The sequence below is a fragment of the Mus caroli genome, unplaced genomic scaffold (assembly GCF_978045245.1).
Source record: "Mus caroli unplaced genomic scaffold, Mus_caroli_1 scaffold_3, whole genome shotgun sequence".
NCBI classification, from domain to species: domain Eukaryota; kingdom Metazoa; phylum Chordata; class Mammalia; order Rodentia; family Muridae; genus Mus; species Mus caroli.
In genome coordinates, this window is record NW_028227258.1 from 14,427,692 (window position 1) to 14,449,421 (window position 21,730).

The following is a 21,730-nucleotide window of genomic DNA, read 5'->3' on the forward strand; positions in this document are numbered from 1 at the left end:
CCCAGGTGAGCTGTTTTGTACCACCAAAGAAAGAAACCGTGTACCCTCTGTCCTGGCAGGTGGCCATTCAGTTTTCCCAGCCCCTTTGGTGAGAACATTGCCGTTCGATGGCATTGACATCGTGTTGGAAATCACCCACCATCTCTTAGACCATTGCTGTTTCTATACTGTGTCTTCAAGATGTATGGGAAACAGAGCCCTAGGCCCCTTTAGTAATTATATAATCATATCACGTATTTTCTAATGCTGAAAATGTGCGTAGTATGGAATTGCAGAGGCTATGTGTACTGTATTGCTATGTGTACTGTATTGCTATGTGTAATACATGACTATGGTAATAAATGGAGACAGACAAGAATCATTCAAAATGATTTAAAGCACCTTTTTATTATAGACAGGTAAATGTGGTTTGCTGAGGTTAACAGTACGCTTGTAACAGATGAACAACAGGCTCGTTCATACAGCAAGAGTCATCTTCTTTCCTATTAAACTAACATTTTTCTCTGACAACAAGGAAAGACTGAATGGGCTGAACTTAGTTTTAGTGGAAAAAGAGTTCCTCATGTACGATGTTGCTTCAAAGACTATAAAATTCTTTTAAGCAATAAAATTTTATTTCAGAACAGTGAAAGAAAAACCATTGAGTACTACAAAGCAAATATTTTCTAAAAGCATAAATATAACATTTTATAATTTAAAACAGCAGCAAAATTTCCAAAGGGTTGGCTGGATTAAAACTTTACACAATATTTATATATATATATACAAAATATCATTCCAGATGATCTTGGAGTTTTAAAACAGTATATCACAAACACCAGTTTCTAATCCAAACCTACCACTGGATTTAGGTGGCCTGAAGTACTTTTTACAGCAATTTAAAGAAGAAAAACAACAGAAGAAAAGCCCCCGGTCTCTTGTGTATACACATGAGTTACAGCATGCTGGCTTTGATTCCGTGTGCACAAAGATAATTTTAAAATAAAATAAGGACCTTGCATAAATAACTTTACTTGTTATTAAGCATGAGACCAAACAAATGGAAATAAGCATTAACAATTAAGACATATTTTTGATGTAACCAGTACATACACTCTTGATAATGAAGATGAAGAAATAAAATAGTCTTATGACAGCCACAGCACCCTGTTTTGGGAGACAGCACCAAGCAACACCAAAAGGAAACACAAAAGAGGTAGTGTGCACCACTAAGATTTTATATGCCCATGGGGGACCTGAACACAGCTTAGTGTTTGGGACAAGAAGGTGCTGCAGACTGTGGCTTGCAAGTTTCAGACAGACACATCCCACCGTTTGGAGCACTATCCAGTACTGCTCCGTGTGGCCCTGCAGCTCCAGCTGTCTCATGGGACGAAAGCACAGGAAACCCTCAAGAATTCCAAGTCTATACAATTTCAGTTCTAGGGAGTTCCTTATGAAAACTCAGATCAATAAAAAAAAAATTTAAGAGCATTAAATACATTATCATAGTCCTTTAAAAACACCGCCATTTCTCCTTGGGAGGAAATTGTTTCTTCCTGAGATTTCTTAAAATTTAGCCCCTGTCCTTTTCTTTCCCCTACATTTCATAACGACATACCTTTCTGTTTACATTTTCCTCTGCAATTACCTGACCAACAGCATGGCTTCCCTGCTGACCAGGGGGCCTTAGAGAAAGCACACGGAATTGCTTTCAATGTAGCGCTTTTGCTCAGTTCCAAGGTGAAGAAGGTTTTGGACTTCAGTCACAGGAAGCTGATTAGGATTCTGGGTGTGGAAAAGGAATTTCGCTTTGTGCCAGCTGCCATCCTGAATCTGTAAAACAAGACCAAAATGCTTTCATATGTAACTGCCTTTCCAAGGAGTCCAAGGCGGAGCTCCACAAACAACACCCTTCATAGATAATGGGGAAATCCTTTCAGATGTAGGACACAGTGTTGCCAGCTCTCGGGGTGCATGATGGGAATCTCAGCAGCTGGGGAAGGAACCACAAGTTTGAGACCTGCTTGAACTAACTGATGAATCTGAGGCCAGTTTGGGTATAAAGACCCATTTCAAGAGAGGGAGGGGGAGGGGGAGGGGGAGAAGTAGGAGGGGGAGAGGGAGGGGAGGAGAGGGAGAGGGAAAGGGAGAGAGAGGGGGAGAGGGAGAGAGAGGGAGAGAGAAGGAGAGAGAGAGGGGAAGGGAGAGAGAGAGGTGAAGAGGGAGAGAGAGAGGGAAAGGGACTTAGAGTAGAAAATATTTAGAACAATGCTAAATAAAATAGTAGTTACTACCAATCAAAAAACTGGAAGTCTAGGATATTCCTTTTTCTTACTTCCTCCCTTTCCCGTATCTTCTTCCCTTTTCTTCTCTCCCCACCCCCACACCGTACTGGAGATTAAACCTAAGTTCTTCCACTCGCTAGCAAGCATTCAATCATCAGGCTACGCCTTGAGACCCTTTATATACTGATTAGATGAATAAGCTACCTTCCATGCTAACACAGCACCTTTTATATATATAAAAAAAATACTTAAAGGCAAGGTAACAAACTGCTCAGGCTGGCTTTGAGCATATGGTTCTTCTGCCTCAGTCTCCTGAGTGGCTAATGCTGCAGACCTGTACCACCAGACCCACTGTGGTAGTGTTGTCAACAGAATCAGGAATCATCTGGGAGACTGGCCTCCCATCACGTTAGTAGGGCATTATCTGTATTACTTTGAGTGGTTCGGGAAGACCTGCCCACAGTGGGTGGCAGTGTTTCCTAGACAGAGGATCCTGGACTACATATGACAGACAGAAAGCCAGCTGAGCGCTAGCATGTGTGCGTTCCCTGGCACTGTGAATACATGTGAGCAGCTCTGACCTGTAACAAACCTTTTCTTCTCTTAAGTTGCTTGTGCCAGAGTGTTTTATTACAGCATCAGGAAAAGAAGTGAAGATACCAGGCTTCCTTTCTCTTCAATAGCACTGTCTTCCAATTCTCCTGCCAGAGGCTAATGCCAACCTCTGCCTGTGATGTCTGTGGGTCACTGTAGCAGACAGGAGTTAAAAGTCTGCAGGATTCCCAATAAGGCTCTGTTCCTTTTTCATGCATCTGTCTGTCTGTCTGTCTGTCTGTCTGTCTGTCTGTCTGTCTGTCTGTCTGTCTGTGTGTGTGTGTGTTAAGTCAGCAGAAATCCAATGAGAGTTCTGTTCTACCACATGGGTCCTAGTGATTAGAATTCATTGTTAAGCTTGGCAGCAGGACTTTAACTGCTGGCCATCTTGCTAGTTCCCTCTCCTTGTTTTTCTTCAGGGTGGGCATTTTTCTTGAGTGAAAGAGGACTGATTATCACAGTCTCTATCTATAAGTAGCAGATAACTAGGATTGCCTCAGAAGCAGTTAAAGGACAATCATATTGAGTCATTTTGAGTTCCCGTCCCCTCTCCAATTCTGGGGTTTTCTATTTGTGTGACTTTCTTCTTTGTTCTCCCTAAGCCTTCTGCTTCTTGCATTACTGAAGCTTCTGCTCTTTATGATAAATGTTATGGTCTGAAGCTGTCATGAAATGTTCCGTGTTAAATATTCAGCACGAGAGAGCAGAGACACACGATTGCTGAAGCTTTTTAGTCAGAAGCCAAGTTACTTGCTCAGAGTCTTGTCATGGTCTGAATTTTAAAATCTGAAGGATCTTTGGTGACTATTTAAGCTAATATCTTCATGTTCAAGCCAAGACCATTGAAGTTCACCAGTATGTTATTTGTCTGCTGTCCTAAGGTTGCCATGATAACCAGACCTGGAACTTGGGAGAAACTGTGGGATGCATTCACTAATCTGTCAAGCAGACACTGAACGTGCAGCTGCCCTTTAAGCATAATTGAATGAGCTGTCAATTCTAATTTTATTACAGTGGGTGAGAAACACAAAGGTGACTGACTTAGTTCTGACATCTGAAGTAAGTAGCTTAGCAATCTGACTGGGAAGCAGAGACATAAATAAGTAATTCAAAAAAGATCATGTATGGTAAGGGTAAGACACAGTATACAGAGAGAGCCTGCCTACGTTAAGGGCAAAATACAACGTGCAGACAGAGGCTCTGTATAGTAAGAGCAAGATATCGCACACAGTCAGAGAGTGTGTACAGTGAGGCCAAAATACATGGTGCAGACAGACGTGCATACTAAATTCTTTATTGCTAGAGAAATCAGGAAATGTTTTATGAGCTTCAGAATTTAGCTGGGTCTTAAAGAATGCCAGAAACTTCCAGATGGTGAGAGAAGTCGAGAATTGTCCTGCACAGAAAACATGACAACAATGGAAAGTCAAGGCGACCACAGCAAATGCCCTGGACCAAGTACAGATGGTGAAGTATTCAGCTGTGACATTGGCCTAGTACAGGGCTGGGAACACCACCTGGAAAGATGGCAGTGGAAATTTAGGCAATGAGACTTTCCTCACATCTTATTTGTTTGTCTGAGAGATGTCTCAGGTAGCCAAGGCTGGCCTTGAATGCCTAATCCTTTTGTCCCCACATTGTAACTGCTAAGTTTATAGTGTGTACAACCAAGCCTGTCTTGGACTAATTTTTCTTTACAAATGTAAAGATTAATAAAATAATTTATGCACTGAATGGCCAATTACAACATAGAACTCAATAATTAGTAGGAGTTGTTGTGGTTGGTAAAGTAATAAGTAGATCAGTTTGGCCATAGGATACAGTAGCAGCCAATGAAAGTCCAACCCAGTAAATAGGTTGGGGTCTGCCTGACTGGTGTTGAGCTCATTGATGCTTAGATTATGTCTCAGGGGTGCTAATGAGCCACTGAGCATCTCTGGGAAGGAGTAAAGGTTGCATGAATTTGTTGGGGATACTGACTGTGATGGTTTGTATATGCTCGGCCCAGGGAGTGGCACTATTAGGAGGTGTGGCTCTGTTGGAGTAGGCATGGCACTGTTGGTGTAGACTTTAGACCCTCATCCTGGCTGCCTGGAAACCAGTATTCTGCTAGCAGACTTCAGATGAAGATGTACAACTCTCAGCTCCTCCTGTACCATGCCTGCCTGGATGCTGCCATGCTTCCTGCCTTGTTGATAAAGGACTGAACCTGCAAGCCAGCCCCAATTAAATGTTGTCCTTATAAGAGTTGCCTTGGTCATGGTGTCTGTTCACAGCGGTAAAACCTTAAGACAATGCTTTTTTTTCAAAGAAAGAGAATCTGAGAAATCTACTTTTGACCATTTACCTGTGAAAGGAAATGTTATATAAAAGATGGTCTCCAAGAAATGGCAAGAGATGCAAAATCATGGTCTTAATTATACACCAGGGCAGGAAATGAAGCTACTTAAAATAATTAATGAAATAATTTATTATGTATAGCATTAAATTTGCCATAGTATCTATTGCTTCATTTCAACAGAAAAAAAACCAACCAACCAACCAAACAAACAAACAAAAAAAAACGTGAGCTAAAGTCAAATATTAAGAGGGGCAGTCAGTCCACAATTGCTTTAATCTTTGTATAAGAATTAGCAAAATCAAATAAAGTGACAGTTCTATGACTTCCCTCCCACCCATCAGTGAGATCTAGAGCTCAAAAACATGAAATAAGTATATTTATGTGCATGCAATATCAGTCACTTGACCAGGTGATCTCCAATCCATCTGTTCATCTATTCAGATGCAATTATTTTATCCAAGGAGTAAAATCAATCCATTAACATTTTACATATAAAAATCCTTAAGTAGGGGTTGAAGAGATCATTCATCAGCTAAGAGCACATGCTGGAGGGGGATAGCTACCCTATAGGAAGAACATCAGCTGGCCGGACCACTCAGTGCTCCCAGGGCTTAGACCACCAACCAAAGAGTGTGCAGGGAGGGATCCATGGCTTCAGATACTTAAACTGTAGCAGTGGACGGCCTTGTCTGACATCAATGGGAGGGGAGGCCCTTGGTCCTGTGGAGGTTTGATGCCCCAGAGTAGGGGATGCTAGAGCGGTGGGGGCGGGAGTGGATGTGGGTGGAGGAGCACCTCAGAGAGGAAAAGGGGAGGGAGGAGTGGGGGAGATGGGATGAGGGGTAACAGGGAATGGGATATCGTTTGAGATGCAAACAAATGGAATGATTACTGATAATAAAGAGGAGCACAGCCTGCTCTGGCAGAGCTTGGCTCTCAGCACCCACCTCAGATCACGATTGCCTAGAACGACAGCTCCAGGGGATCTAAAACTCTCTTTTAGCTTGCATGGGTACTCACACACGCACATGGCACACACAAACACAGAGATACACACATACACATAGTTAAATGAGGGGCTGGTGAGGCTGCTCAGAAGTCGAGGAAGCTTGCGTCTTTTGCAGAGGATGCTGGTTTGGTCCTTAGTGCTTACATGGTAGCTCACAACCATCTGTAACAGCAGCTTCAGGTGACCCAGTGTTCACTCTGACTTCAGAAGGCACCAAGCGTACATAAGGTGCACATACATATATACAGGCACATACATATATACAGTGCACATACATATATACAGTACATTTACATACATACAGGCAAAACATTCATACATATAAAAAAAGTCCTTAAAAACAAAACAATTCTTTAAAAAGACATTAAAAATTCAAGAGTAAGCTGCGCATAGTAACACTTGGGAGACAGAGGCAGAGCAGGTGGATCTCTGTGAGTTCAAGGCCAACCTGGGTTGCATAACGAGGTCAAGAATATCTAGGACTTCATAGAGAGACCCTGCTTCAGAAAATGAAACAAAAATCCGATATTGTCTATTAACACAACAAAATTTGAATGAGATATCTATCTGTATATGTAAATACATATACAAATATGATACAAATATGATACAGATATAATATGATACATATGTATACACACATATGTATATATAAATACATATAAACATACACACATATATATGTATATATACTCACATACATGTGTATATACATATGTATACATATATATGATGATTGCTTATGGGAAACATAGGTATGCCAGGGACTTTACAACAGCATTCTTCTGTAGATCAGTCTATAAGGAAAGCTCTTTGTGCCTCATTTTAAGCCACATTTCTAAAAGTGCTGTTCTCTTACCTTGCAGTCATCTGAGAGGACTTGTGGTTCAAGTAGAGTGTTTTCTTCAAAAATCTGACCATTCCATCCTCTGAAACTAATAGGCAACTCTGGACCATCCGCCCGTGTGCTGCTCCACCTTGGGGTGTTTAGACAGTGAATGGTGATGGTGTGGGTGGCTTCTGAGCTCAGCAAGTGAAGAAAGTTCATCTGTACTTTGCCGACTCCAAACTCCAACTAGTGTCATAGAAACAAGAGTCACGTCATAACACACGGTGATTAGAAACGTATGATAAGGGGAAACTTATGGGAGGGCGGCTTGAGAAATTTGGAATCTGCATGCCAATAGATGGTGTACTGGCCGGCAAAGGTTTAATTACTGGTTCCTGGTGGGGGAGAGAAGACCTGGGATTCTGATTATCAGGGCAGAAACACTGCCATCAGGCTACCAAGGTGGTGCCAGTGGGCAGGGACCAGGAAAGGATGTTGACGAAAGGTTCTTGGGAGTCTCTGTGACCTGACTGCAGCATACTGTTAGGCTATTGTATATAATAAAATAACTTTTAGTGTGTTACCCGAAATACAGTAATAATTGTTATTTTCTTGACATGATGCTATAATCTGTTTCATTATAATCTTCATTTGAAATTAATTTGGTGTGAGTTCCAAAAGATAGGCTACAGCTTTGGGAAAAGTAATTTGGTTGAGGAATTTTAATTTTTTTGCCAAACTCTAAAGTAGTTGCAAATGGTAAGTGAGAAAGAAATGTTTACTAAGAGAAACAGTGTACCAACAAGTCTTAACTGATAACATAAACAGTTCAGGGGAAAACACGAGAGAGCAAATCTGACTGCCAGTCCCACATCTGGAAAGAGAAGTAAATGTTTCTTTTTCCCTACCCACCACTATCACCACTACCACCATCACCATCATCACCACCATCACCACCATCACCAACATCACCAACATCACCATCATCTGATATAGGCACAATGCGAGTTGAAGTGATTGCTACTAAGGAATTTTTATTCATCTACAAATTTAAAATTAAGGAAGATGATGCTAGAAGACAGTAAAGCAACAGCAGCGAGAGAGAAAACCCCAGTGAGAGGCTCAGCTCTGTGGTAGAGTGCTGGCTTAGCAGCCCGTTAGCCTTACATCTGAACCCCAGGACCACAAGCATGAGAAGAGGAAAACCAATGTCAAAACAGAAATCACAACGGAAGCAGATCAAAACAAAATAACAAAGAAAAACTCCAGGAAGAGAAAAAATAAGTGTGAAGTTGAGGTACCGGGACCAAAGCATGGAGTGGTTAAAGTTTAAGTAATTTGACTTTGCTTTTATGATCCGGGTACCAGCCTTGCTCAGCTGTGGTCGCCTGTTGATTATGTGGGGGTGTAGCACCCACCTGACAGGGATGTTAAGAGGCAGAGCTTGGTAGGTTTTGTAATTGTTGAAGCCTGATCAAGCAGTCAACAATTATCTTCTTTTCAAAACCTTGACTGTAATTCTCTTGGGATGTATTTATTAATATTGTTTTGGCTCTGGTATTAGTAGTTTTATTATTCAACATTAATAAATTTTCATGCCGAACACACACACACACACACATCACACCACACAAAACTACCCCCCCCCCCCCCAAAGCACGACAATGGTAATTTTCCACCCTGTCCCACGGAGTGGAGCAAGCCCCTCAGGAGCCTGTCATTTCACGTCCAGGGTGTTCCTCACACACATTCCTGATTGCTGCTCTTTCTACTTCCTATCACGGGGACAATCATCGCTTCAGTCAAGGAAGCAACACATTGTTCTTCACTGTTCCTACCTCGTTTGTTGAATATTTCCCTTCTTTTATTTCTTATCTACAAAAACCTGTATGAAAATCCTCAGGCAACTTCCGGGGCATTGAGGGCAAGGGTGTGGACAAGTGTTTTATACAGAGAACTATACTAGTGTGTCTGCCTCTCTGTGTTAGGAGAACACGGATCCTCTAGGGGCAGAGCAGTGCTCCTTCCTCTGAGATTTCCTACTATAAAGCCACACTCAGCGAAGGGGAGCGGCTCTACAGAAACCGGCTGCGGACCACGCCTTCCTGTCTTCTAAAGATGGGCGGAACACATGATAGGCATATGTGCTAGCTCTTTGCTAACACATGAGAAAACACTTGAAGCCAGTTTCATCAGAAAAAGAGCTACAATTCTGATTTCAAGGTGTTATAAACAGAACCAGGCTTTGGGTTTTTAAGATCAGAATTAATCTTGCAACTTAAAAATAGCATTCAGTGAACGTTTGTAGGAGGTTGTTTTATGCTAATCACTGAAATGCAGCAAGCTTTTGTAGAAAGATTCCTTTACTGACGAGACAATTTTCAATAAGGTTGTAGGTTGTGGCTGTAGACTGTTCATTAGAACAGCGAAGCTGGTTGGAGACTGTCTAAGGTCTGTGTGGGTTTAAAAACACGACACTGTGCTGTACACATTTTAGAGAACTGAAGAGACAAGATCCATGGAGCATACAGCACACAATCAAACTGCCAAGATAAATGGCAGTTATCTTTTTTTGGAACTGGAGATATGGCTCAGTGGTTAAGAGCAACTGACACTCTTGCAGAGGACCTGGGTTCAATGTCCAGAATCCAGACTGTGGCTCACAACCATTCATAACTTCAGTTCAGGGATCTGAAGTTATGAATCTTTTCTAACCCCTCCAGGGACCAGGTATATACATGTTGCACACACATATATATGCAGACATACATTTCTATGTATAATGAAAAGAAATCTTTAAAATATTTTTAACAATGAAAGTATTTCTCATATATGATAGAGAATGGTGAAGGGTCACGTTTAAATTTCACTCTTAAAAATCAGCAGTTATATGATGGTATTAAGAAAGATCCTGTTGCCAAAAACAATACACCAGCATAGGTTCTAAAATTCAGTACACACCTTTGTCACAGAAACAGGAGATAAACATGTCTGGCCTCCAGCACTAAAGTTGCAGAAAACCTCAAAGGCATCTGAAGAGCATCCGAGATTTGGGTCGATCCAATATTTTCCTACCAATTTACAACAAAACACAAAGTTATTTCAATCTCATACTAAACTATATGAACTTACATATTGCCACATCTATGAACAACATATCCTGAAAAGAAGTTACGTCTGCAGGGACTGGTTGACTGATTAGAATTTCAGGACAGGGGAGAGATTGGCGTATTCATGTCCAGATGCTAATCTCCTGCTCTTGGGCAAGTTCTAGCCTTGCGAGAACAGCCATTCCTTGCCCACCTCTGTGTCTGGACTAATGTCTTGTGACTATCAGATAGAAACCTTTAGAATCCATTGACTTAGCAGACCATTAGCTTCCACCAAGCCAGAAGGTAAGAATGCTACAAGACTGCATCTTAAGCCTGTGGAAGAGCTCTCCACTATCACAGTGCCCACCTCTCTGATGTACATACTAAGGTATTGCAAACTTGCCTCCATTTATGACTTTCTTTGTTATAGAAAACTAGAAAAGTTTAGAAAACTTTATAAAACGGCTTCCACATTGGAACATTTGAATCTGAGGTAACCTAAATCTGAGTTCCTCAGCCATGACCACTCAGAACGGCCCCAGGACAAACTACCTCTTATTCCCTTTAAGTTCAGAGCTGTGGTTTTTACATAGATACCCATTGATGCCTGTTGACACATCTTATCTGTTAAAATACATAGCTGATTGTAAATATATACATTTAGTGAATGAATGAAAGATATACCCACAAAAAGTGTTACCCAGAACTGTATTTTCAAGCACCTACCAATTTGAAAGACGTTTTGTAACTTTAAGATGGATAGGCTGAGAAGGTGTCGGCCTGTTGTGAGATGGCTGGCTCAGAGCGCAAAGGGATGTGCTGCTGAGCTTGCTGACCCTGGCACCCGATGGTGGAAGGAAGTTTCTCACTATTTCTTCTAGATTTTTCCCCTCCTACGGTGTGAGCCATTTTTGTCTAAATAAAAGATGATCCATCTAGCTTTGTCTGCGTGGTACCAAGCTTTGGACTCAGGCACCGTGTCACACAATGGTGATTGGATGGGAGTTTCATGGTAACATGATCGAGGGTTTATTTTATGTGCTTTATGTCTTTTGTGACCCCAAAGGCTCTAATTTAAAATTGGCTCTGGCCTGAGGGCATCGTTTTTCCTTCTAGCTCTTTCATTCTGCCCTGGCCTCCTAGTGCTGGGCTTGGGAAGCTGTGGCTCCTGCTGCTACATCCAGACCATGCTTTTTACATCTGTTCTCCATTGAAACAGTCCATGTTGAAATGATCACCATCCCATTGTATCATCTATTATCATCTCTCAGGGCAACTGCTCAATATTTTAGCTTCTGGCTTGTTACTACTTTCAGAAAAATGTATGTATAATCTCATTCTTGATATTTTGTTGTAACTCACATGAACACTTATGCTTTGGCTCCTCAGTACCTGACATTCCAATGTCCATTACTCCAATCATTAATGTCCGAGGCTATCCACCCTAACCTGCTCTCCAATTCAACCTTCTCAGCCACTTCAGCTGTCTCCTTCTACCTGTTTATGCCTTCTACTTCTTCAATCAACAGTTTTTCTCTTTTTATTCCATCAGGATCAACTCCCTATGATGACATCAGTTTTTTTAATTGGTTATTTTATTTATTTACATTTCAAATGCTACCCATTCCTGCCTCTATGAGGGTGCACCCCCACCCATATACTCACTCCCACCTCACCACCCTAGTATCCCTCTACACTGGGGCACTCAGCTTCGACAGGGCCAAGGGCGTCCCCTCCCATTGATGTCTGACAAGGCCATCCTCTGCTACATATGCAGCTGGAGCCATGGGTCCCTTCAAGTGTACTCTTTGGTTGGTGGTTTATTCCCTGGGAGCTCTCAGGGGTTTAGTTGATATTGTTGTTCTTCCTATGGGGTTGCAAACCCCTTCAGCTCCTTCAGTCCTTCCCCTAACTCTTCCATTGGGGTCCCCACGCTCAGTCTGATGGTTGACATGTGTAAGTAAGCACCAATGAAGGAACAGGAGAGCCAGAGGCCCATGCCAGGCAGCAGCAGGGGGGAGCCAATCTGATGTCTTCAGTTCTTAAAGTCCTTGTGTCACTTCCTTTTTTTGCCTGAAGTTCAGAGTCCTTTACTCCACTGAAGGCTGTTGCTTAGGTAAATTCTGAACTCTCGAGTTCCATCACCCCACTGTATCTGTTCTACAAAACCAAATCCTCAACAAGATTCACTTTTTCTGACTAATCTGTAAAAAGCAAACCTGGGCTGGCTGGAATGTTCTGGAAATTAAGGTTTTAGCAAAACAAAAAGATATAATATTTATTGTACAGGTGATTACAGACTAAACAAAAAGGAAAAGGAAATGAAATAATTTTTGACAGTTAGTGTTTCTCTTACTTAAGTGGTGACCAATCCTCTGGATTTAAAACGCTTTCTTAACAATGTTCTCTAAACCCACTTTTATACTCCTGACCAATGTACTTGGAGGGATGAAAATCTTCCAAGGGTGATAAACCACTCTAGTTTGATATTTGCTGATTCTAGTTGGAGCATACTTAAGGTGTATTAAATGACATTTGTAGGGAGGGCTGTGGAATAGGATATAAAAATTGTTGTGAACTTTAATGGTTTTGAAATAACAAGGCCTATGGTGGGTTCTTGTCTATCACCCCTAACATTACACTTCCCTATTTTGATTTTAACTATGATGCACACTTTTGCAAATACAAAGTAAGCACAGAGGCGAGTCTTTTCACAAGTATATCTTCCTCAAGACAATGTTAGTGCTGATGAAATTCTGATGGGTTTGGCTGATGTTTTATCAAGATGACAGAGATCTGAAGTGAAGGCATCACAGATCCCGAATGTTTTGGAATGATGAAGTTAGACTTGGCAATCTGACAGGAAGGACTTACCATCTGAAACCTTGTACTGACAGCTGAGCAAATCCTTGCAGATCCGGGCTGGGTTTTCTCGCGTGCCAAGAGGATTCTTGATGCTGCTCAGGATGCTGCTAAGGTAGGTCAGGGTTTTGAAAATGTCTGAACTGTGGCTGATTAAGGTCCCTTCAGCGTTCTGGTAACTCTGCCAAGTTATCATAAGAATCATATAAGCAAGAAGATCCTAAAAACAATCTGGACAAAGCACAGTGAGGCTGTGATCCTAATTGCTTTTAGAAGTGTTGTGATAGGAAGGAAAGAACATATATAACTGTGGACATCAGCTTATTAACTCCAAATCCCAATAGGAGGTCAAAACTTAGTTTGTAAGCTGACAAGAGACTTAAAGAATTTTTATGCCTACTGCATTACACTTTTTAAACTCCACATCAAATACAGTTTTAAATTTTATTTTAAACTTTACTGTAAAATGTTGCAAGTAAAAAAAAATCACACTGAAATTAACGAGAACCAAAGATTATTTAATATAATGATTTCTTGTGTGGTTAGAACAGTGTCTCCTGTGTGGTTAGAACAGTGTCTCCTGTTTGGTTAGAACAGCGTCTCCTGTGTGGTTAGAACAGCGTCTCCTGTGTGGTTAGAACAGTGTCTCCTGTGTGGTTAGAACAGCGTCTCCTGTGTGGTTAGAACAACATCCCTTGTGTGGTTAGAACAGCATCTCCTGTGTGGTTAGAACAATGTCCCCTGTGTGGTTAGAACAGCGTCCCCTGTGTGGTTAGAACAGTGTCTCCTGTGTGGTTAGAACAGTGTCTCCTGTGTGGTTAGAACAGTGTCTCCTGTGTGGTTAGAACAGCATCCCCTGTGTGGTTAGAACAGCTTTTCTCCTGTGGTTAGAACAGCGTCTCCTGTGTGGTTAGAACAGCGTCTCCTGTGTAGTTAGAACAGCATCTCCTGTGTGGTTAGAACAGTGTCTCCTGTGTGGTTAGAACAGTGTCTCCTGTGTGGTTAGAACAGTGTCTCCTGTGTGGTTAGAACAGTGTCCCCTGTGTGGTTAGAACAGCTTCTCCTGTGTGGTTAGAACAGTGTGTCCTGTGTGGTTAGAACAGTGTCCCCTGTGTGGTTAGAACAGCTTCTCCTGTGTGGTTAGAACAGCATCTCCTGTGTGGTTAGAACAGTGTCTCCTGTGTGGTTAGAACAGCGTCTCCTGTGTGGTTAGAACAACGTCTCCTGTGTGGTTAGAACAGCTTCTCCTGTGTGGTTAGAACAGCATCTCCTGTGTGGTTAGAACAGTGTCTCCTGTGTGGTTAGAACAGCTTCTCCTGTGTGGTTAGAACAGCTTCTCCTGTGTGGTTAGAACAGCTTCTCCTGTGTGGTTAGAACAGTGTCCCCTGTGTGGTTACAACAGCTTCTCCTGTGTGGTTAGAACAGTGTCCCCTGTGTGGTTAGAACAGCTTCTCCTGTGTGGTTAGAACAGTGTCTCCTGTGTGGTTAGAACAGCTTCTCCTGTGTGGTTAGAACAGCATCTCCTGTGTGGTTAGAACAGTGTCCCCTGTGTGGTTAGAACAGCTTCTCCTGTGTGGTTAGAACAGCGTCTCCTGTGTGGTTAGAACAGTGTCTCCTGTGTAGTTAGAACAGCATCTCCTGTGTGGTTAGAACAGTGTCTCCTGTGTGGTTAGAACAGTGTCTCCTGTGTGGTTAGAACAGCGTCTCCTGTGTGGTTAGAACAGCTTCTCCTGTGTGGTTAGAACAGCTTCTCCTGTGTGGTTAGAACAGCTTCTCCTGTGTGGTTAGAACAGTGTCTCCTGTGTGGTTAGAACAGCTTCTCCTGTGTGGTTAGAACAGTGTGTCCTGTGTGGTTAGAACAGTGTCCCCTGTGTGGTTAGAACAGCTTCTCCTGTGTGGTTAGAACAGCTTCTCCTGTGTGGTTAGAACAGTGTGTCCTGTGTGGTTAGAACAGTGTCCCCTGTGTGGTTAGAACAGCTTCTCCTGTGTGGTTAGAACAGCTTCTCCTGTGTGGTTAGAACAGTGTCTCCTGTGTGGTTAGAACAGCTTCTCCTGTGTGGTTAGAACAGCTTCTCCTGTGTGGTTAGAACAGCATCTCCTGTGTGGTTAGAACAGTGTCTCCTGTGTGGTTAGAACAGCTTCTCCTGTGTGGTTAGAACAGCTTCTCCTGTGTGGTTAGAACAGCTTCTCCTGTGTGGTTAGAACAGTGTCCCCTGTGTGGTTACAACAGCTTCTCCTGTGTGGTTAGAACAGTGTCCCCTGTGTGGTTAGAACAGCTTCTCCTGTGTGGTTAGAACAGCATCTCCTGTGTGGTTAGAACAGTGTCCCCTGTGTGGTTAGAACAGCTTCTCCTGTGTGGTTAGAACAGCGTCTCCTGTGTGGTTAGAACAGTGTCTCCTGTGTAGTTAGAACAGCATCTCCTGTGTGGTTAGAACAGTGTCTCCTGTGTGGTTAGAACAGTGTCTCCTGTGTGGTTAGAACAGCGTCTCCTGTGTGGTTAGAACAGTGTCTCCTGTGTGGTTAGAACAGTGTCTCCTGTGTGGTTAGAACAGTGTTTCCTGTGTGGTTAGAATAGCATCCCCTGTGTGGTTAGAACAGCTTTTCTCCTGTGGTTAGAACAGCCCTCTGAAGCTGTAGAGTGCCACGTTGGAGTTTATACATTTACTACCAAATACATTTTATGTACATACCCCCTAGCTAAAATGAACAAGTAGAAAGGCAGTTAACTTTCCATCCTTGCTCCTAAGTCACATCCACTCTGCGCCTGAGCTTCCTCAGGCTCTGATACTTAGCTTGTTGAGTTCTCCTTTCTACATGCTACACTGCACACGCATGTACACTTGTGTGCAGATAAACAGATGATTGACTAGATTCAGTGGAGAGGGAGAGGAAGCTTTTTTCTCCTCTCTGAGACTAAATGTTTAAGCAACTGTAAGAAATTTGGTTAACTTTATTTCCTACTTCCCCCAACGGTAGCAATTCCTTGACAAGTCTTTTAAAACTATTTTTTTGTTTCAATATTTTTCTCATGAACACCCCGTGTACGTATTTCGGTTTTATTATACTTGAACCATTTTAGATTTTCTGTTTTTAACATAATATTTTTTTTTTTTCGAGACAGGGTTTCTCTGTGTAGTCCTGGCTGTCCTAGAACTCACTCTGTAGACCAGGCTATCTTCGAACTCAGAAATCCACCTGCCTCTGTCTCCCAAGTGCTGGGATTAAAGGCGTGCACCACCACTGCTGAGATAATGCTGAGTTTTGGCTTTCAGAAAATAAAAATCTCTGTGTTTAATTTGAATAGCTAAACTGCTGATATAAATAGAGCCAGATATATTACCTCCATCTGCTGGGCAGAATTTGATTCTATCAGAGCTCGAATAGCAGCATTGATATCCATTTGTCTCTGTGTAAAAAAACAAAACAAACAAAAAAAAAACCAAAACCAAAACAAAAACAAAACCAATTGAGGTAGCCATAATAAGATCAAGGCTGTTCTGACAAGCTTTGTTCAGTTTGTTCTGGGATCCTTGATGTGAAACGTACTAGATTGATCTGAATGGAATCTGCAACTCAGGATGACAGATCTTGCAAGTAAGACCCAGCTGTCTTACTTATATGAAAGACAAGATGCTGCCTCCATCCGGATTCCACAGGTCTCACTCATTCAAGCAGGACTCGGTCTAAAGCTTTCCAGTGCAAGCTGTTTGTCCCCGCTGTAGGAACGCGCACACACATCAGCGGCAGGAACGCGCACACATCATTACTCGAGTGGAAGAAGAGTGAAACACAATCCCCTCATGCAATAAATTGTCAACTGAAGAATAAATAAGTGTAGCAATTTTTAAAACAGTTTTATTCTTGGAAGGAAAGTAGAATAAAATATTACTGTCCTGAGGTAGTCACCGCAGTAGTCGAATCTGATACTTTTGTGGTCCTGAAAACAATTTCTGAAGTTGGAAAATGTACTATTAGTCCCAAAAGAAAGAACACAGCACAAACTCAATCTGCTCCCGCATTTAATAAAAAAAAGATATTTTAGGAAAAAAACTCAGCATAACCATTTGTAATCTTTCTGTAATTTTATATAGATATATGATATATAATGTAATATATATACATATATGTATATATATATATATATATATATATTTACACACATTTATACATGAATTGAAGCCACATGAGCTGGGCGAAGGTCCTGGGTATTCACATCTGTGTAAATGAGCACAGCCTCTGATTTAGCTCAGATTGCTTATGATGTTGAGGTATCTTTTTGCATGCCCACAGGATAGAAGCTGTTTATCAACAGTTCATTCTCAAGTCATGGTTAGCAATCAGAAAAGCCATTTAAGATGATGGAACAATCCATAAAAACGACTTTTTCCGCTTGTCTTCACATGTGGTTTTCATATTGGAAAATAACTCGTTCATTCTGCACACACAGATTTCCAAACACAATGACAACTCTTGAGGAGAAAATGGTAAGCAGCTCAGGAAGTTGTTCCCCTGGAGGCTAACCTGAGAGGAAGTTGTTCCCCTGGAGGCTAACCTGAAAGTCGAAGCAAGCATAGATCAAGAGATCGAAAATCAGGTGACTATAAATGGTACATGTACAATGGAAGAAAAGTACATGGGACAACGAGAGAAATTGGGAGTCAAAACTGGGGCTTGCCAGATGTTGGTGAGGAAACATTGCCTCAGGATGGCACTGTCTGAGTGGATGTAAGGAAGCTTGGCAGTGGTGAGACAAAGGGGAGAGTTTCCCAAGCAGAAGAACAACCCAGGCTTAAAGTCCGTGGGTCATGACCTCTTCAGGGAGCAGGGAAGGCTAGGCTAAGACTCTTTTGCAGTCTTAGCCAGTCCTAAAATTTGAGCTAAAGTCTTCCTATGTAACTCAGGATGTCTTTGAACTCACTAGCCTCTTGGCTCAGCAACCCCATTGCTAGGATTACAGGTGCATGCCACCATGCTGGCTCCTGGCATGTGATTAAAACTATGAATAGAACACCTAGCTCAGTGGCTTCCCAACTATTCAGAGTACAAATTCTCTTGGACTTTTAATATGACTGAGTGGGCCTGGGGCTGTGCTTCAAGGGTAAGTCTCCAAACACACAATGGGCCACGGGCTCTATCCTCAGCACTATAAGACACCAAAAGCTACCAACAAAAGGAATAATCGAGACTCAGGAGACTTTTGCTTGTATGAGTTAGAACTTTTGGTATTTTCCAAAGTAGAAATATGAATAAAATTTTAAATGATTTGATAATTGCCTAAAACAATAACACATCTATTTATAATAAATCACTTAAAATATTCATATGTACTATTTTAAAAAACAAATAAAAAACCCATAAGGGGGGCACTGCCCTATGCTTTTGCACATTTTTACTGTTGGATTACTGATGGGAGGTAAGACTCCCACACAGTTTTACAGTCAGTGGGTTTGTATTTCCCATGATCCTTTTATCATTTTGACTTGGATCATCAGAATGGCCAGCCCACCTCATATAACTAGGCATTGTTTACGTTTAGAAGTACAAATAAGAGCCAGAGGGCTTAGAAAGCCAAATTTATTCTGATTTTAAATTTTGCCCAAGTCAACAGACTGCAAAATGTGATAGCCACAGGAGGAGTGTTACTTCCTGGGCCTTGTCTTTATTTGATCTTTCTGGTGGTTCCCAGGAAGGCATCTAAGACTGTCTTTATTTTACCTCATCCAGTAGTCCTCCAGTACAGGAAGAGGCTCTCCAGGGGAACGTTTTCCAAAAGCAAACGCAGTGAGTTTTTAAATTTATCTGAAACAGCAGGGAATGAAGCAACCACTGAGGGAAACAGTAAGTTTCCACAGAAGAGCTAGAGAATGTGGTGTCCTCAGAGACTGTCCAAAGCTCTGATCATACTCCAGAATCTAAAACTCCACATGATGTTAGCTCTACACATGTGTTCCAAGAGTCCTGGGAAGTGCTGAGCCCTCACCTTTGGCTGATCTTGAGGCTCTGTGACAGCAGGTTTAATTGTCAACTGCCTGGCTGAACATTGAGATGGGACCGCAACTACACACAAATCCCAGGAGCAAAAAGGTAACCTTCTCATCCCTGGTGTCTAAGAAAACCTAGTAGGAAATCTCTAACAGAAAATAGCTGACCTGAGCAGAGACATCAATGTCCACACACAGCAAGGAATGTAGGGATTACGTGATTCAGAAATGTCAACCAACAACAACGAAAACCAACAAGAATAAATTCTCGTTAAGAGCAGTAATACAAAGTTCCAAAATAGTTTTGCTATAACAGAAGTCAGATCGAAAAGGACCACATAGAGACTATGGATTTGAAGAGTGTGGCTGAAATGAAATTGTACTGGACAGACTCAGCAGTAGACTTCAGTGGTGGGAAGAACGGATCACTGACTCTAAAGACAGGTTTATTGAGATGATCTAGTTTTAGTAGAAAGAAAAACATGAATAAAGATGAACAGACACTAATGGACCCTGCCAAGCAGACCAAGAGAGAAGGGGGAGGGGCTAGTATTTTAAATAATAGTGACAGTCATGCTAAATTTATTGAGAAACATTAATATACACATCAAAAGAATGCTATGAACTTCCCTCACTCTTAAGGTTTAAAATGTTGGGAAGTTGGTCAACAGGATCATGAAATTGAGGCCATCCTGGGCTACATAGTAAGTTATAGGAAACCTGAGCCATCTCAGGAGATCCCATCTCAAATAAACTAAAACAAAGGAAACAAACAAACAAACAAATAGAATATTCACCAATACAGGCAAAGAAAGAATGTTAAAAGCAGAGACAGCAGAGGTTTATCACAGCCAAAGAGACACTCAGAGCAATAGGTAATTTCTCACAAAACCCATGCAAGTGAGCAGCAGTGTGGCAGCATTCAGTGTTGAAAGACACGTTTACATGTTTAAACACGAAGGAAAATCAACACATTTTCAGATAAACAAAAATTGAGATAATTTAACACTAGTTTGCCTTGCATAGAAAGATTCTAATGAGGGGCTGGAGGAATGGATCTGTGGTTATGAGTGCTTGTACCTCTTACAGAGCGCCAGAGTTCAGTTTCCAGCACCCACATCAAGAGGCTGACAGCCATCTGTAACTCTGGATCTAAGTGATCTGTTGCCCTCTTTTTGCCTCTTCAGGCCATCTCACATACATGCAGAGCAGAGCATGGTAGCGTGTATCTATGATTCTGATGTTCCTATGGTAAGGTGGAAAGGGAAGACAGTAGCATTCCTGGAAACATATATGCTAACTGTCCTAGTGCACACATCTGCAAACAATAAGAGACTATGTCTCAGAAAAAGTAGGAAGTAAGCATCAATACCCATGGCTATCCTCTCCCCTACACATGCACACCATGAGCCTGTTTATATACCCGAATAAGCACACACACGTGCACACACACGCACACACACACACACCCCACATGTATAAACTAAAAGTAACTTGAACTCATAGTAATGAATCAAGAGACTTGGTAAAATTCACGTGTAGGTAAATGTAAGAGTATAGAGCTAAGAATGGGTATACAGCACTGGGGAGGCTGTGGCCAGCTTGAACTACATACAGTGAGACCCTTTCTAACAACCAAACAAGATTAACATATTACTTTTCTCAGCACTGTGTCTAATTACCTGACAGAAACAACTTAAGGGAGGAAAGATTTATTTTGGCTCATGGTTCGAATGGGTACAGTCCATCATGATAGGGAAGGCAGAGCAGAGTTCATGGTGGTACAAGTATGGGGCTGGATCTCCTTCCAACTCAACAGACCAGGAACCAGAGAGTTTAGGGCAGAAATGGACATGGGCTACAATCTCCAAAGGCAAAAATCTCTGGTGACTCTCCTCTGTCAGCCATATCTTCTACAACCTCTGTCTTAGGGTCTTATTGCTGTGAAGAGATACCATGACCATGGCAACTCTTTTTTTTTTTTTTTTTTTTTTTTTTTGGTTTTTCGAGAGTGGGTTTCTCTGTGTAGCTCTGGCTGTCCTGGAACTCACTTTGTAGACCAGGCTGGCCTTGAACTCAGAAATCCACCTGCCTCTGCCTCCTGAGTGCTGGGATTAAAGGCGTGCACCACCACGCCCGACTCCATGGCAACTCTTACAAAGGAAAACATTTAATTGACTTAAAGTGCAGAGGATTAGCCATTATTGTCATGATGGAGAGTACGGTAGCATACAGAGGTAGCTGAGAGTTCTACATCTGGATTCATAGACAGTGACACACTTCCTCCAACAAAGTCACACCTACTCAGACAAGGCCACACCTCCTAGTAGTGCCACTCCATATGAGCCTACGGGGGCCATTTTCTTTCAAACCATTACAACCTACCAAAACCAGTAGGAGCCATAATGCATGAGTTGTTGTAAGGTACATTTCACACTCAAACCATATCAGTAGTTTAGACTTCTATTAATCAAAGCAATAAGCAAGAACAAAGTTGAATTGGGTGTGGTGGTACACAACTGTAACCCCAGCATTCAAGAGGCTTGGGCAGTAGAAGCATGAGTTTGAAGCTAGTCTGGCTTACATAACGAGTTCCAGGCCATGTGAACTATCTTAGATAAACAAACACATGCAAACCAAGAACCCAATAGCATCATCAACAACAACAACAACAACAACCCCCAAAGAAAAAATTTGGGAGCCTCAATTCTGATTCCTAAATGTACTCATAGACATTGCAATCAAAACCGTTCTC

At 41.9% G+C, this 21,730-nt stretch overlaps 1 protein-coding gene across 1 annotated transcript in view; it reads right to left on the reverse strand.

The window, feature by feature from the left end:
- Positions 1-480: 480 nt before the first annotated feature.
- Col24a1 (collagen type XXIV alpha 1 chain) overlaps positions 481-21,730 on the reverse strand; it is a 264,200-nt gene continuing 242,950 nt past the window's right edge. The window contains exons 57-61 of the mRNA XM_085835446.1: positions 16,335-16,400; positions 13,007-13,175; positions 10,002-10,111; positions 7,071-7,286; positions 481-1,815 (exon numbers count right to left, since the gene is read on the reverse strand). Coding sequence (XP_085691572.1) covers positions 1,669-1,815; positions 7,071-7,286; positions 10,002-10,111; positions 13,007-13,175; positions 16,335-16,400 — 708 coding nt within the window. The 3' untranslated portion in view covers positions 481-1,668. The remainder of the gene's footprint in view (positions 1,816-7,070; positions 7,287-10,001; positions 10,112-13,006; positions 13,176-16,334; positions 16,401-21,730) is intronic.